Source organism: Seriola dumerili, unplaced genomic scaffold (genome assembly GCF_002260705.1).
Source record: "Seriola dumerili isolate Sdu_G_001 unplaced genomic scaffold, Sdu_1.0 BDQW01000147.1, whole genome shotgun sequence".
In the NCBI taxonomy this organism is placed as follows: Eukaryota; Metazoa; Chordata; class Actinopteri; order Carangiformes; family Carangidae; genus Seriola; species Seriola dumerili.
Window position 1 is genome coordinate 1,751,586 of NW_019174402.1, and position 14,973 is coordinate 1,766,558.

The window sequence follows — 14,973 nt, forward strand, 5'->3', positions numbered from 1 at the left end:
TTCTTGAGAGGCTGACATCCTTGCAGTACCTATAAAAAGAAAATGATATCAGAATTAATGAACTGAAGCTTCGGTGCAAGATTACACAAAACCAAGCTAATTTATAATAAAAAAAGTGTCTACAGTGAAATATCAACAGCTATTTTATTCCAAAAGTATTGATCTAAGCGTAGCTGAGCTAATTATCAACATATTCATATAGTTACCTTCAAATGCAATAAAAAGCGTGTTAGCCAGAGCACGTCTCAGAGAAAAAGCGTCTGGTTACTATGGAAACCGTGAAACATTACGTGGGATGGCCAGCCGAATTCATTCTCAACAGTAGTGCAACAAAATAAATTTCCTCAGGCTTTTTATCTGACCTTTCAGCTCACTGTCTTCATCAGAATTTTGCAGTTTGCTTGGTTGTCGTGGAGTCAACATGCATTCGGTGGAATCATTCACTGTGTGGGATTTACAATACATTAACAACGTAATTTTGATTTTAGTTTGATTGATTTTTAAAATCTACAATTACAAATTCTGACTTTCATGGAGCTATTTGTACATTGGTTACAACTCACATTAACCGACACAACCAAATCGTGTTTTATATGTAATCCAGAATGTTACTACGGCACATGAAGGTATCATCGGTTTGCATCATCACCAAGCGTCAGCTGTTTACGCACAACTACCGCGTCTACTCATTTCAAACGGCTAAAGAATTCTGAACAAATCGAAACTCTAACCGCATTATTCAGAGACTTTGGCGGCCCGCGTGCTACTGTTGCTTTCTTATTATTTGTTTTGGCTAACTGTAAGTAGATTTGTAAGTGTAGCGGTGGACTCTGACACGCTGCCTACACCTTCTTCCACAGTGTGACCTGTGAAGCGGTTAGCTTGAGGCTAACACGGTCAGAGGAGAAGACGTGAGCAGCTCGACCTGGGGTCCTGCTCAGAAGATGGACAGTGAAATCCAAAGAGATGGGAGAGTCCTTGACCTCACTGATGATGCCTGGAGGGAAGATAAGCTGCCATATGAAGATGTCACCATCCCACTGGTACATTGGTGCTACTGCGCTACACAGATTATTGTTAGCATTAGCAGGAACAAACGTTCACAGAGTTTGTTTACAGTCAGGTGCAGGGATTTCTCATCGATGCACATAGATTTGGTTTTCATTAAGGAGATGTTTTTAATTTTTTTTTTTTAAACTACTGTTAGTTCAGCTTATATGGAAGTTTATTGGTCTTAATAATGTTTAGTGTGCACAAAACAAACCCAATCTGTAATCAGTTTGTGAAAGTTTTGAGTACAGGAGTCCAAATATTGTTTTCCAGCTGGTATGATGGTACTCCCTAATGTTTTAGGCTAAAAGGCTTAAATAGGACACATTACAGAAATTAGACAATTGACAAATTTGATGAAGTGCACAAGGAACATCCATGACATTTGTGATCCTGGCTTTGCATGCTCTCTGCTTTTATCTCAATAACATCATACTGCTATACCATCATACTAATAAAAAATATAGTGAACTGAGATGGATGTAACTCGTGAGCCTCTTGCTCCTCATTTTCATGCCATCTTGTCTTCTCTGTTCTCTGATAGAGTGAACTGCCTGAGGCTGAGCAGGACAATGGTGGATCCACAGAGTCTGTAAAAGAACAAGAGATGAAGTGGACAGACCTCGCCCTGCAGAGCCTTCATGAAAACACACCGAGCACTGGAAGCTGAAAGACTTATAACGCAAGTTGCAGCCACTTCCAAACAACTCTATACTTCATCTCACAACTACTAAGACTGTATTACAACAGGACAAACAGGCCTACAAAATCAATTGCTATTCACCTATACTATACCTAAATGTGGATTATTTTGACCTCGTTCCCTGCCTTCTTATCTTGAGGCAGTGCATCTAACCATATTATTCTGAACACTCGAAGGAAAATGTCATGACATGCATAACTCTGCTTTGAAAATTACATATTATCTCTTCCTGTGGCTGTCAGATCTATGCTTAGATGGCTGTTGGTGTAACTGAAGCAACAGTCTCTTGGCTCCAGGCCTCTCTGGAAACCTCCCTGAGAGGTTGCAATGAGAAAAGAATATCCTGGCTGCAGCTCCCATCATCACTGTCTCTGCGGCCTATGCCATGAGCTTGCGGACATGGTCATGTGACCCCTTCCCCAGAAGAACTGAGGGGTGTCGGTAGGAGCCCCCCAGGCGATCCCAGAGCGTGAAGTACTGTCCATAGTTGTAGTTGAAGTAGAGGTGATGGTCTACGTGGTGAGCAGCGCCGTTGATCAGATATATCAGAGGGCTGGGTATGCGGTAGTCTCCATCATGTATGGAAATGGTCCAGATGTTGACAAAGATAAAGAGTGAGAGGTAGACCACCTGCAATGTAAATATTCCAAATGTCATTTTATAACACTTAACAGATAAGTGACAGAGCTTATACCTTGTTAATGATGTACTTTTTGACCTGTGTCATCAAAATGTGTCCACATTTGTCCTCATATTTCAATTAAAGTTTAAATCAGTGCAGTGAGTGAAGATTGTGCACTCATAATTTGCAATATTTTTTCTCCTCAAACCTCAGATCTAACATGAAGATATTTAGTAAAGAGTGACAGTCAGACCACCACCTTGTGAAGGGGGAAGATGAATGGGTAGACGTGGTAGGGTAAGCTCTGCAGGAAGCCGTCAAGTGGGTGGAAGGCATGGCTGGCAAATGGTGTGGGGATCTTGAATATGTGATGCTGCTTATGTAAGTGCTGAAGGGAAGAAACACAAGTGGTCTGAATATTAGGACTATTTTAGTGAAAAAGACACCATGCAAACAGGGGACTCATAAATTTAGAGTAAATTAAGATAAGTAATTATGATGGAGTGAAAGAGTCATATTCCGTAACCTTTATGAAATTTGAACATCCTAAGTGATCCATCTAACAAATAGATGTTTAGAAATGTACAGTTATGGATTTCATATATTTATTTGTAATTCAAATGTCGAGCCCTGACTTCCCAAAAATACTTCCAAATTTACCCCACCCTCACCTTGTAAATGCTCTTATGGTGCATGCCCCGGTGTATCCAGTAGATGCACATGTCAGTAAAGAACAAAAAACCAGCAATGCTCTGGAACACTCCCAGCCAGCCTGAAACAGAAACAAATGAGTCATAAAGATCAATTATGTTTCAAAATGTTTATCATATAAGAAATTCTGGATTCATGGCAGGATTCAGATAAGTCAGTTAATCATGTTTTTTGAATTTTGAATTTCAATCAATGTTTACATGAACCATGGCCTCGCTTTTAAGGTTGTAAGTAACTTTTTTTTTTTTTACCTAGGGAAGATTTGTTGTTGTCGTAAAGTTTGCTGTGTCCCCTGACCTCCCAGAAGAAAAGGGCTACTGTGGGGAAGCTCATCCAGAAGATAGAGACAGTTCCTAGTTGTATCTCTTTTCTTACCTGGTTCTGTTATTGGATCAAAGACATAAAGTTAGTATCTGGAGGAAGTTTGCTTTGGAGTGGTTAGGAGGTTTAATGTTATCTTAAATAACAGAGACAGGACAGTCACAGTTACTACTAGTTCAAACCCCCAGTCAGTTCATTAACTATAAACTGGTCTGTGAATACAGAGCCTCATCCATTAAACAGCCTACCTTAATAAACTGTGGATGTTTCATGAGCTTATGGTCAAACACGTAGTAGAAGTTAAGAGCACCAAAGCCCAGGTAAATCAGCTGTGCTCCCAGATTGGTCACCACCCACAGGCTGATAATCTGGCGCAGAGCTTCATCCTCAGGCCACAAGGCCGGGTAAACGTATGGAGTGAAGAAGTAATGATCAGCGATGTTCAACACATGATCCATGGCACGATCTGTGAGTTAAAAACAATTGAAAGGTCAGTCTTACTCCTCACCACCATGACAAAGTCAACTAAAGATATGTGTGAGAGAAACAAACTAATCACTGTAGGACGAAGAAGAACTGGCTGAACATTCCAAGGATTTTAGCTGTGACAAAAACTAAAACACGTAAAGGTGCAGAAATGGTTTTCTCCGAGAAGACACTTTGAAAGAACTGTGAATCCTTGTAAACTGTATTTAAAGGCTTTGCAGTTTATTGCGCCCGACATGCCAGAGTTAGTTTAAAAACATTAGTACACAAACTATAAATGATATATTATTCAGCACTGAGTAAAAGTAGTATTTACTCCACTGCAACTACTAAAAACTATGTAGATCAGTTTTGTTTCCATACCTGTACAAATGGCCACTGTCCCAGTGCAGGCTGCTATCCCAGTGTCATAATACTGAAGCTCAAAAGACTCTAATTTCGCTTCTATTAATATAACTGTACTTGTTAGAGTGAATGCTGTTTTAACTGTTGGCTGTACGTTGCTGACTGATGATTAGACCAAAGTCCTGACTTTGTTTAACTTTGTTGATAAGATGTCAATTAGACTATATTCAACCATTAGTCTCCACTCCTCTGTTTTAGAATGACCACACAATTTTAATCAGTGTGAAAACAGAGAATCTGCAAACAATGGAATTGTTTTGAGGCAGGAAAGAACAGTAGAGTTTGTTAAGGAATCCTCTCACTCAGTTGCTGAAGGATGCTGTGCATTTCAGGATATAGCTCAGCAAAGCAGTGCTTCAAGTGATGCAGATTTCAGTTTCTTTTTTACAGTCTTCATAAAGGTTTATACTCAGTTCTATTAGATGTTTATGCCCAATTCATTGCTTTTCATAATGGAGGAATTAAGCATAAAATTGTATGAATTTATATTTGCCTTCATTATAATATATACAAATATTATTGGCATTAACTGAAAACAAATAGGTGGACTAGCAAAATGATAACTGTACACCTGCTGCAGGACAACTGCCCTTTACTGAAAAAAAATCCCAAGCTCTACAAGCACCTTTACCATGTATTCTGATTTACTAATTCAAATTGTTTCAGTATACATCTTTATGGCCATTTCAAGATATTTCACACACCTGTTTCATGCTTTAAAAGCATTATCTTATCAGGATTTTCAAAAAAGTTGCTGCTGAACTGACCTGCTTTAGGACCAGGGCACGACATCAGTTGTGTGAACCTTCCTAGAAAGTGGAGGGGTCCTCCTTCTTCCACACCACCAGTATATGATTTGTGACAGAAAGCATGTGGCCTTATGTTGAAAATTGTTTAGTGGCGGATAAAGCACACACTAATATGAATTGACCATGCATTCCTTCCCGTAGAAGGTTAAAAGGAGGCTCTTGCTTGCTTCATTTTGTTGAGGCAGTGAGTTTGTTGAGAGGAGTGAGGGAGACGCAAATATAAATCCTGGTGGAACAAGATCCTAGCATGCTCAGCAAATAACAAGGAGCTCAGTGACAGCAGGACACATGATCCTACAGTCATTTTCTGGTCATTTCAGAGCAGTTTTAGCGGCACATACTTCATTTGCTTCCAAGTGATGAAATGTGCTTCATTATAATATGAGTTAGTCTCAAATCTGATGTATTTATATAGCATATAGGCACATTGATGAGACATCTGAAATGGCATTATGGCCTTTAAACCATTTATTGAAAATTCTGAACCACTCGTATCTGTTTTAATGCAAAATGAAATCTCTTACAGGGGTAAATGTCATTTTTTACAGAGCATGTCTGCTGCCCCATGGTGGGCTGTAGGATCAAATTCCCCTTGAACTGTCTGCCCTTTACACACAAACACACACACACACACACCACGTACGCATCCCATACATATGCACAGAGCAAAAGTAAAATATGAGTTGATCAGAAGGAAAAAATATTTAGTACCTTAATGATCATAAAACATCTTATCAGACCTGGAGAGTCTGTGCGTCAGCATTTCCAACCTGTCACATACAAATATATCACAGACAACAGTGTGCATACTGTCACTCAGCAAGAAACACAAGTGGATGATGTTATCTTTTAGTGTCAGACTGAGGAGGAAGACGCTTGCACAGAGACTCTGAACAGAACAGTGAATGTTTTCACACAAAGAGCTTTATGTTCCACTCCATCTTTGTCTGTAGCTGATGTTAATTTTTTTTTTTATCCATTATCACTTATATTATCACTTCTTTCTTGTATATTTAATGTAGGGCTACTGTATAGTTCTCTAGATTGTGAACAAGACTGTGACAATGAATATGTGTATCAGTGTTTTACATGTGTAGATAATTTTTTGGCTGTGTGCTCCTTCAAAGTAAAAGTCCACACTCTACTACATGGCTTTCTTACACTGTTTTCCCCTATGTTGTAGTGTTTGGTATCTTTCACCTCTCTCTAATGATAAAAGTAGTAATTACTTGCACTCATTGCATAGAAGTTTCATATGTAATAGTGAGGAAATGACTGAGAACCAGACAGCTCTCACAAGGAAAACTTTCTCTATAAAACTGTAGATGTCTCCCTCTAGAGTTCTCTGACACAAACAGCACCTCTCTGTGCAGTGCGCAGTGCCCTCATGTATTCTAAACTTTTACTGTACATCCTTGCCTGCTTTTCATGGTTGTCACCCCCATAACCCTGAATAACAGAGTAAATCGTTGCAGTGTGAATCAGAAATAATGCATGAATGACAAATTAATACCTTTGTGTTTCAGTTTCTAAGCCAGAACCCAAACTGACTCTCACCAGATGAAACAAGGAATCAGGGATCACTGAGCCTGATTAATTAAGTGTTTTTGTATTACAGTGCTTCACCTCCACTCTCAAACATCTTGTTTAAATAATTCATCATAATCACTAGGCCTTCAGATGAGTATGAATAATCCTACCATCTCTAATTATGTCTTTGCCCACAATCAAATAGCTGATTGTGCAATCAGAAATGATAGAAACTGAGTTCAGGGTAAGCTCAGGAAAGTCCATGTTAATGTAAACAAGAAATGTCCCTGTTTACTGGTGCTGTTTTCATCTCATGGACACTTATTGGAATTAAGCTATTGAGAGAGAGAGAGTAGGAAAAGTTACATGTCTGTCATTTATACACATCTGTGTCATTTGGTATTCTCAGAAAACTTGGGTCCTTAAATTTAACTAAGTGTATAAAGTTTTGTCCCTGATCTGACCTGCTCAATAAGATATTAACATAAATATTGCGGCTAAACTGGCGATCACTAAAGTTCAATGAGCCGCAGTGGGCTAAATACGGGAGATAATTGTTGACGCGCACAATAAACATCCATTCTTGTTTCTGAGGCTCTGTCACATTTATTACTTCCTCATAGCGATGCAGCTCCAATAACTTACAGACGCCCTAGCAAAGATAACAAAGCAAAGCACACAGATTACACAATGTAATGTTTCAAAGAGAAACGGTCAACAGAGAGTTTCACTTCCGACTTTCACCCCACACCAAAGTCCAAAGCCAAAAAAAAGGTGAACAGGTGAGTGGAGTTAGAAATAATCTCGTAGTACAACCCACAGTGTCACACCCTCCACCAAAGTGCCAATGCAGTGTGCCCACACAAACCACGCCTGTGAATATGCAAACTTACATGTATGGCTCCTACAATAAATATATACAGCATGCAGCAAAAAAACAAAAAACGCAGGCACACACACACACACACACACACACACACACACACACACACACACACACACACACAACTCTAAATCATGTGTTTCACTCGTTGCACTCTGTGGTTTACAGGGGTCAAGTCATGTAATGACTCAGCTCATTGCAGGATGTCATTGCCAGTCATTGTGTGGGAAAATTTCCCAAAGAAGACCGAGCGCAAAAAAGGGACAATGTTGCCTTCGGGCTCCCAACACAAGCTCCTATATCCGTGTGCAGTGAATATCAAAAGTCTCCCACCAGTGGAAATGTGTGTTAGAAGCAAAAAACAAACATATAAACATGAAGCCTTTCACTTAGGAGTACAATAGTGTTATTTGCTGAAGTGAACATGCTAATTATCTCCAACGGGATTCAAAATAACAGAGTGTCAATTAACTTCGCCGTCGCAGACTAACCAGGTCAATTTCATGGTGAAATTGTGATAGTACAAAAAAAAAGATCGATACCTTGCTAATTTAACTAAACAATCAGTTTGTATACTCTCTGGTACATCAAGCAAACTGTCAGACATTTGTTATTTGCACTCTCCTGGTAAATATAATATTTCCTACTGCACACAGTACATGAAGGCAGCATATTACAATAGCCTATTTACTTTGGTTTGCTCACGAGAGCCGGGTGAAGCGGCCGGGTGCAGAGCTGCGGGAGGGAGCGGAGGAATGACAACAGACACTAGACAGTTTGTACCGTGTGCACAGTGCCGAAAACACTGGAAGCATCACAGAAGACTGATTGCTTACATGTGAACATCTGAAGCTGCACTCCAGCATTTTTGTCTATTATTGAACCTCAATATGAAATTGACTAACCATTATCGAGATAAATTTTTAAAGAAAAAAACTATTTGGGGTAAATTTAGGGAGCCCTTATGGATAACATGACAAATTAAACAATTTAATATTAGTGAACTGTAAAGGCATATATGTAGGTTATACATTGTGTATTTTTAAAAGATTTTTTAAATATATTTTGAAGCAAGAATTCCGGAAATATAACTGGCCTTCAGAGTAAAATGAGTAAATTCTAATGTGGAAAAATTAAATAAACAAATTAAATGTAAGTGATGTAATGTTGTAATTATCACAGTTACACGAAAGCACAGACTAATGCATGTTATTAGATAATATCACATAATCTGTTCATTAAGTTCATTTTACACTCAATACTCAATTACACAATAAGGCAAATATTTGCTATTGTACAATTCACTGATATTTTTTAAGCAAGAGGTATATCTCAACATAGTTCAACTTGAATTAGAATAGAAAACGAACATGACATTACTTTAATTCCTTAAATCATTTAATTTCAATACACACCGGAATATTTTACTGTGCCCATAAAAGTTTAAGCGCTGACTAATTTCCCCTTAGTTTATTAAACCGTGCGCAAAATAAATGTTAACCGAGTGCACAATCATGTGATAATTTTTCTCTCGTATTACCCCGTATTTATCCACATAAAGTCAGTACTGGACACACACATATAAGAGAGGAAATTATAATACAGGAGACGCAGGTGGCATTTCATGTCAGCTATGAAAATGATGATGATGAAGAAATGTGTTCTATATAGGCTGCTCCCTTATACAATGATGTTTTTCTCCGTGTAAACATGTTAATTATTCCGGGATTTGGTATGTCACTCGGGGGGGGGGGGGCTCCGGGGGTCTTATGTAATTTTCAGACGACACGCCAACTCTTCCTGGCTTGGGAATCTCCCTGTTCCCGCTGCTAGGTGGTTAATCAACTCGTGTGCACAAATCTCTCTGTAATCATCCCCTACGTGTCAGCGTGCAGCATGACAGGCACGTTTTGCACCCGGTCCTGTTGTTCCTAGGACTGCTATAAAAGAGCCGCCCATTCACCTCCAAATCACAACACTGACTCAACCGAGACAGACAACACATCCACTTCATCCTCTGAAGACAAACCAGACTCAAGCCGTATAAAATGGACCCCTGCGAGTGCTCCAAGAGTAAGTACAGCTGTTAATGACTATGTCTGAGCATAACATTTGACATGACTACTATTTCATTAGAGCATTTGTCATTACCGGACAAGACGAAACTAATCTGACTTGTATTTTTCTGTTCAGCTGGAACCTGCAACTGCGGTGGATCCTGCACCTGCACAAACTGCTCCTGCACCACCTGCAAGAAGAGTAAGTCCTTAAATTTACAAAATATCGAGAGCAGTGTATTCGTGACAAAATCTTAACCCGTGACATACTGGAAGCAATATGTTTTTTTTGTTTTTTTTTTAATTCGCTAATTATGTCTTTAGCTATAGGCAGCCTATCATTAAAATTAGGCACTTTTCTATTAATGTTGACTTTCTAGTGTATCTGAATCACTTCCACGTGAAACGCAGGCAGCTGCCCAGGTGGCTCTGATTGGCTTAATTAGCTGCAATGTAGAAGTGGAAATGCATTACACACTGCTGGTCTGTCACTAATGAATGTTGACCCGTTATTGCAGGCTGCTGCCCATGCTGTCCATCTGGATGCAGCAAGTGCGCCTCTGGCTGCGTGTGCAAAGGGAAGACATGCGACACCAGCTGCTGTCAGTGAGGACCCTGCAGCATGGCGCCAGAGCTGCCCTGTGTGATGGAGCCTGTGTGAACAACTTTGAATTGCTTACTGTCGCAAATGTCTAAAGAGTAATTGTTTTGTACTTGTCTTTCAATGTTGAAATAAACGCATTTCCTCAACGTGGCTGTCCTGGTTTGGCTTTAAAATGTCTGGCCAATGTGGCTTCAAATGTCAATATGAAATGAGCTGACTGAGGTGTGCTGCTGCAGTGTAGTAATCTAACCAAGGTCAGACTCAACGAGGGTGTACATGCTTGAAAATTGTAAAGCTGCAGTTCTGTTGACTTCAATGATGAAGGGGAAAGTCCTTCACTATGTGGAGGGTCAAGTCCAGGCATCACATGTAAAAGCCCTAAACTGAATTGCTAGACTATTGGGTGTTTTGGCACTAACAAAGGTTTAATGTTGTGGGGTTTTAACACTGTCCAAGTGTCTGCAGCATCAGCTAGAGGTGTATGGGCCATGTCTTTAGTGCAAAGACATCAGTACACTTGCACAAGGTTAACTCAGACCCAGCTGTCAAAAGGTCATTTTACTTAGTCGTTGAGAAAATTCTTAAACCGCTTGTTGTGCATTAACTAATTGTTCCCAGTCACGAGACAAACATTCGAGTTTCAAATTTGGATACTTGCAGAATTAGTGCTGAAGAGATAAGATCAGTCATCCTGTGAAAATTCCTGGGTAACTTCTTAGGCTTTATCATGACAGAAACAACTTTATCGTAGATAATACAGAGGGTTGAGGTTTTACTGTTTTCATTTTTGTTCCATTCATTCAGGGACTTCCAGCTGTCGCCATAACCAGCAGCTGAAGGAGATTGTACACTGGCTAAGCCCCTAAACTATAGTAAATCAGTAGAGCTTGGTGGTTTTCAGCATCCTCAAGAAATAAAAGAGATGAAAGCTCATCCAACCTTAGGAGCAAAAAGACAGGACTCACTGAAACTGAGCCTGTTTTCATAAATTCTACCTACTCTGAAGAACAACCTAATGTTAATGTTGCTTTTGGATTTTAATCCACCAAGAGGAAGATGAAGACAGGCCACAAACAAAGCAAGGCTGCTGTCTTACAAAACTGTTCAGCCTCCTCCAAACAAGAAGCACATGCACATCCCACCAACAACAGGAGAATGAAGAAGGGGCCGAACAGAGGGAGCGTAAAGTTAAATCTCCCTCTGAGGAATCTGAGCAGGACCAATGTCAGGCCCAAAGAGGTAAATTAAATGATAAATGGTAAATTAAATGGACTACACTTTTATAGTGCTTTTCTAGTCTTATCAACCACTCAAAGCACTATACACTACAAACCACATTCACATTCATACAGCACTTTTCTATTACGCACACTCACACACCAAAGATACATCATTGTGATAGTGATACATCAATTTGGGTTTTGCCCAAGGTGACTTCAACATGAACTGGAAGAGTGGGGGATCAAACCACCCCAATGTTAAAACATCTTCAACAGGCTGACTGCTGAAACATTTCAGGATTTAATAACAGAGCTACAAGAGTCCCAATAAAATTTTACACGAACAACGAATCATTTGACAACCCCTTAAATTTATTTGTCCCTGTCTATAAAACTGTATATAAAATAGTTCAAACTTGCTCCACCTTTGGCAGCTCCAACAGTAAGATGCAGCTTACACACCGATACTTCAGTATTAATCATCTAATGCTGTCATATATGAAAATATATTAGAGGAACACGCGGGTTACAAGACGGCGAGATGGAACTTCCTAACCAGGCGGAAAGAAAGTGATACTGGTTTCTGGTAGGAACAGTAACAGCGACGCACACAGGAAGTACTGCGTTGTTTCTGTGTTCAGGATTCAATTTTAAACTCAAGTCTTGATTTTGTCGTCATGGCGTCTCGGCAGTAGAGTTTAATTAAACCGCACTGTGATTAAAACCAGTTTAAGTGGCCGAACATGCCGAAGGTCGTGTCCAGAAGTGTTGTGTGCTCGGACACAAGAGACAGAGAGGAGTACGACGACGGAGAAAAGCCTCTTCATGTCTACTACTGCCTGTGTGGGCAAATGGTTTTGGTGCTGGACTGCCAGCTGGAGAAACTGCCCATGAGGCCCCGGGACCGAGCCAGGGTGATCGACGCGGCCAAACATGCTCACAAGTTCTGCAACGTGGAGGACGACGAAAACGCGTACATCAAGAGAGCCGAGGGCATCGAGAAGCAGCACCGCAAGAAGTGCGGCAAGTGTGGCCTGCTGCTCTTCTACCAGCACCAGGAGAAGAACAACCCGGCCACCTTCATTTTGGATGGAGCCGTGGTCAAGTTCGGACAGGGCTTCGGCAACACCAGCGTCTACAGCCAGAAGCAGCCGGAAGCACCCAAGAAAGTCCGCGTGATGATGACCAAGCGGACCAAAGACATGGGCAAATTCAGCTCCGTCACGGTGTCCACCATAGACGAGGAGGAGGAGGAGATCGAGGCCAGGGAGGTGGCGGACTCGTACGCCCAAAACGCCAAAGTGATCGAGAAGCAGCTGGAGAGGAAGGGCATGAGCAAGAGAAGGCTGCAGGAGCTGGCTGAGCTGGAGGCCAAGAAGGCAAAGATGAAGGGCACACTCATTGACAATCAGTTCAAGTAGACGAGTCTCACTGAGGGCCAAAGACTTGCTGTGACTGTTATCCTGTGGACGCATTCACCTGCACTAAACCACAGTGGGTCCTGCAGCTCGACTGAACTGATCTGTCCGGTATTGGCCCACCAGTTTGTCTGGGGCAACAGCACTCCAGTGGACAAAAAGAGTTGCATATATTTGGACACAGAGAAAAAGGACTGGTTATATGTGTGGGTGTTGCATATTATGATACTGGTCTTGGGGATCAGCATCTTAACATAGATCTTTAAGTCACAGACCAGTTATAGACCATTTGAATTTGTTTAAAATGTTATTTTGTACAAAATTAAAAGACAAAATAAACTTGTTTGGTATTTTTAAGACATTTGTTTTTGGTGTAATATTTACCGTGATATCTGCAAGCCTTGAGAAAGTCTTTCGCAGTTTGACATTGTGAATTCAAGGCCATTGATAGTTGTAAATACTGTCAAATATTGTGTAAAGGTCTTGAAAAAGAGTATTTGTGCAGATTTCTCAAAACACCTTAAATAAGACTGAATCAGTAAAACATGCTAAAGGAGATTTGTATGTAAACTTGCTAGAGCTGTGTGTCAGAAAAGTAGTTGGCAACATTTGTGATTACTGACTAATTGTTTTAAGACATCAGGAATTTGTTTTACTATTTCTGACATGTAGTCTAAATAATTACTAAATGAATAGAAAAAATATCTCTAGATAAATCAATGATTAATATATTTTTTCATTGCAACCTTAAAAACAGGATTACAAAACACCAATGCACCTTTACCCACTGAAAACATTTTGGCAGGACACAGAAGGAGCAGCACAGGTGTAAATAATAAACTTAGTGATGGTTGAATAAGTCTGGAGTTCAGTCATTAGACAGAAGTGAATCTAGTATTTGTACCGTATATTGTTATGCCCCTAAAGGTTTGATCACATCAGTCCTATATTTTCAGTTATGATCATAATTGAAAACCACAAAATTCAAGTATTTTATTATTCATTCATATACAGTCATTTCTGTATGTGAATGTATCCACCCCAAATTTGCATACTCACTAGGAAATTAAGAATAATTCTAGTTGAAAACATGTATATTGCATGTTTTTATCCTTTGGTATTAAAATATGAAAATGTATCATGTGTAATGCTTGAATGATTCATATAGACAGACATTTGAGGCTTTCTGTGTCAGACAGTGATTCATGAGAAGATGGGTAAATGTAGGCCAGTGTCTATCTGGCAGGTCAGATCCTTAATGTGGGTCACAATAATAGAGGACAGATTAGGAGAACAATGTGTTTTGTAGACTGGATCACAATTTGGCCACAGTAGATAAATTAAAAGTATTTAGGGCTGCAGGTCGACGCTTTCCTGTCGTGCAGTAAAGATGAGAACTTAAAAAAATGTTTAATGGTTATACAAAAATGCAACAATGTAAAGTTTACAGTAATTTCTATTTACTTTTCAGGAGTATGTGATGGTCCTAAATGTCTAAACAATTGAATATAAATGTCCAGAATGTATAAAATGATTTTTTGAATACACGCAGATTTAAAGGTCACATGGCTCTGAATATACAAAAGTTTTTTTCAGTTTGGATATTTGAAATTGTCAAACAGGAAAAGTCTGAGTGGAACTAATAATTAAAAAAATGAAATGAAACAATTAGGGATGTTATTATTCACATCTGTGCTTTTTCTCCTGTGACATGTCAAAATGTTTGTAAGGCACCTGAAGGGTTTTAACACAAGACATCCACAGAAAATGTCTCTTTCTTTTGAGAGATTGATAAGATTGGCTCATCACAAGGTTAACTCATGATCTCTGACACCCTTGGAACTTGGTTAAGGTGAAAGATCTCTGTTTTTTGTAGTATAGTCATAGAAGCACTTCTGTGGTTTGCTTTCTGTGTTGTATAACAGTTGTACACATTGTGTTATGTAATGAAGTAGCTCTGGGGGTTTGTACTCCACATGACCAGATCTGTTTTAACAAAGCAACAGACTGTGGCATGGAAACAGGCATTCATCAACCATCTGGGCTTTGTGATCACAGCCAGTTGTTTCTTCTCGTGTAGCAACAGTAAGGCTAAAAGCAAAACAGCAAGAGACTTCAGTGTTTTTCAAATTCATGTACGCCATTGGTATGACT

The 14,973-nt window shown here is 39.7% G+C and overlaps 4 protein-coding genes across 4 annotated transcripts; 3 read left to right on the top strand and 1 right to left on the bottom strand.

Annotated features, from left to right (window-relative positions):
* Window positions 1-667: 667 nt before the first annotated feature.
* On the top strand, window positions 668-2,558 carry anapc13 (anaphase promoting complex subunit 13). Its single transcript, XM_022750010.1, has 2 exons — window positions 668-1,043; window positions 1,595-2,558. Exons 1-2 carry the CDS (start codon window positions 945-947, stop codon window positions 1,718-1,720), a joined length of 225 nt encoding a protein of 74 aa, XP_022605731.1. The 5' UTR covers window positions 668-944; the 3' UTR covers window positions 1,721-2,558.
* Window positions 1,973-6,394, bottom strand: LOC111225164 (lathosterol oxidase-like). The gene is given in 5 exon segments (XM_022749857.1): window positions 1,973-2,383; window positions 2,635-2,763; window positions 3,047-3,147; window positions 3,338-3,467; window positions 3,656-6,394. Coding segments are annotated over 5 exon segments (981 nt in total). The 5' UTR covers window positions 3,866-6,394.
* A 3,087-nt stretch (window positions 6,395-9,481) lies between these two features.
* On the top strand, window positions 9,482-10,331 carry LOC111225195 (metallothionein). The gene is made up of 3 exons (XM_022749921.1): window positions 9,482-9,593; window positions 9,714-9,779; window positions 10,096-10,331. Exons 1-3 carry the CDS (start codon window positions 9,569-9,571, stop codon window positions 10,185-10,187), a joined length of 183 nt encoding a protein of 60 aa, XP_022605642.1. The 5' UTR covers window positions 9,482-9,568; the 3' UTR covers window positions 10,188-10,331.
* A 1,677-nt stretch (window positions 10,332-12,008) lies between these two features.
* Window positions 12,009-13,180, top strand: cunhxorf56 (chromosome unknown CXorf56 homolog). Its single transcript, XM_022749929.1, has one exon. It carries the CDS (start codon window positions 12,145-12,147, stop codon window positions 12,820-12,822), a length of 678 nt encoding a protein of 225 aa, XP_022605650.1. The 5' UTR covers window positions 12,009-12,144; the 3' UTR covers window positions 12,823-13,180.
* The last annotated feature ends 1,793 nt before the right edge of the window (window positions 13,181-14,973 follow it).

Coding starts and splice junctions, on each gene's coding strand:
- anapc13 (XM_022750010.1), top strand. CDS start 945: ATGGACAGTGAAATCCAAAGAGATGGGAGAGTCCTTGACCTCACTGAT. Junction 1,044..1,594: donor AAGATGTCACCATCCCACTG/GTACATTGGTGC, acceptor GTTCTCTGATAG/AGTGAACTGCCTGAGGCTGA.
- LOC111225195 (XM_022749921.1), top strand. CDS start 9,569: ATGGACCCCTGCGAGTGCTCCAAGA. Junction 9,594..9,713: donor CCCCTGCGAGTGCTCCAAGA/GTAAGTACAGCT, acceptor TTTTCTGTTCAG/CTGGAACCTGCAACTGCGGT. Junction 9,780..10,095: donor CTGCACCACCTGCAAGAAGA/GTAAGTCCTTAA, acceptor CCGTTATTGCAG/GCTGCTGCCCATGCTGTCCA.
- cunhxorf56 (XM_022749929.1), top strand. CDS start 12,145: ATGCCGAAGGTCGTGTCCAGAAGTGTTGTGTGCTCGGACACAAGAGAC.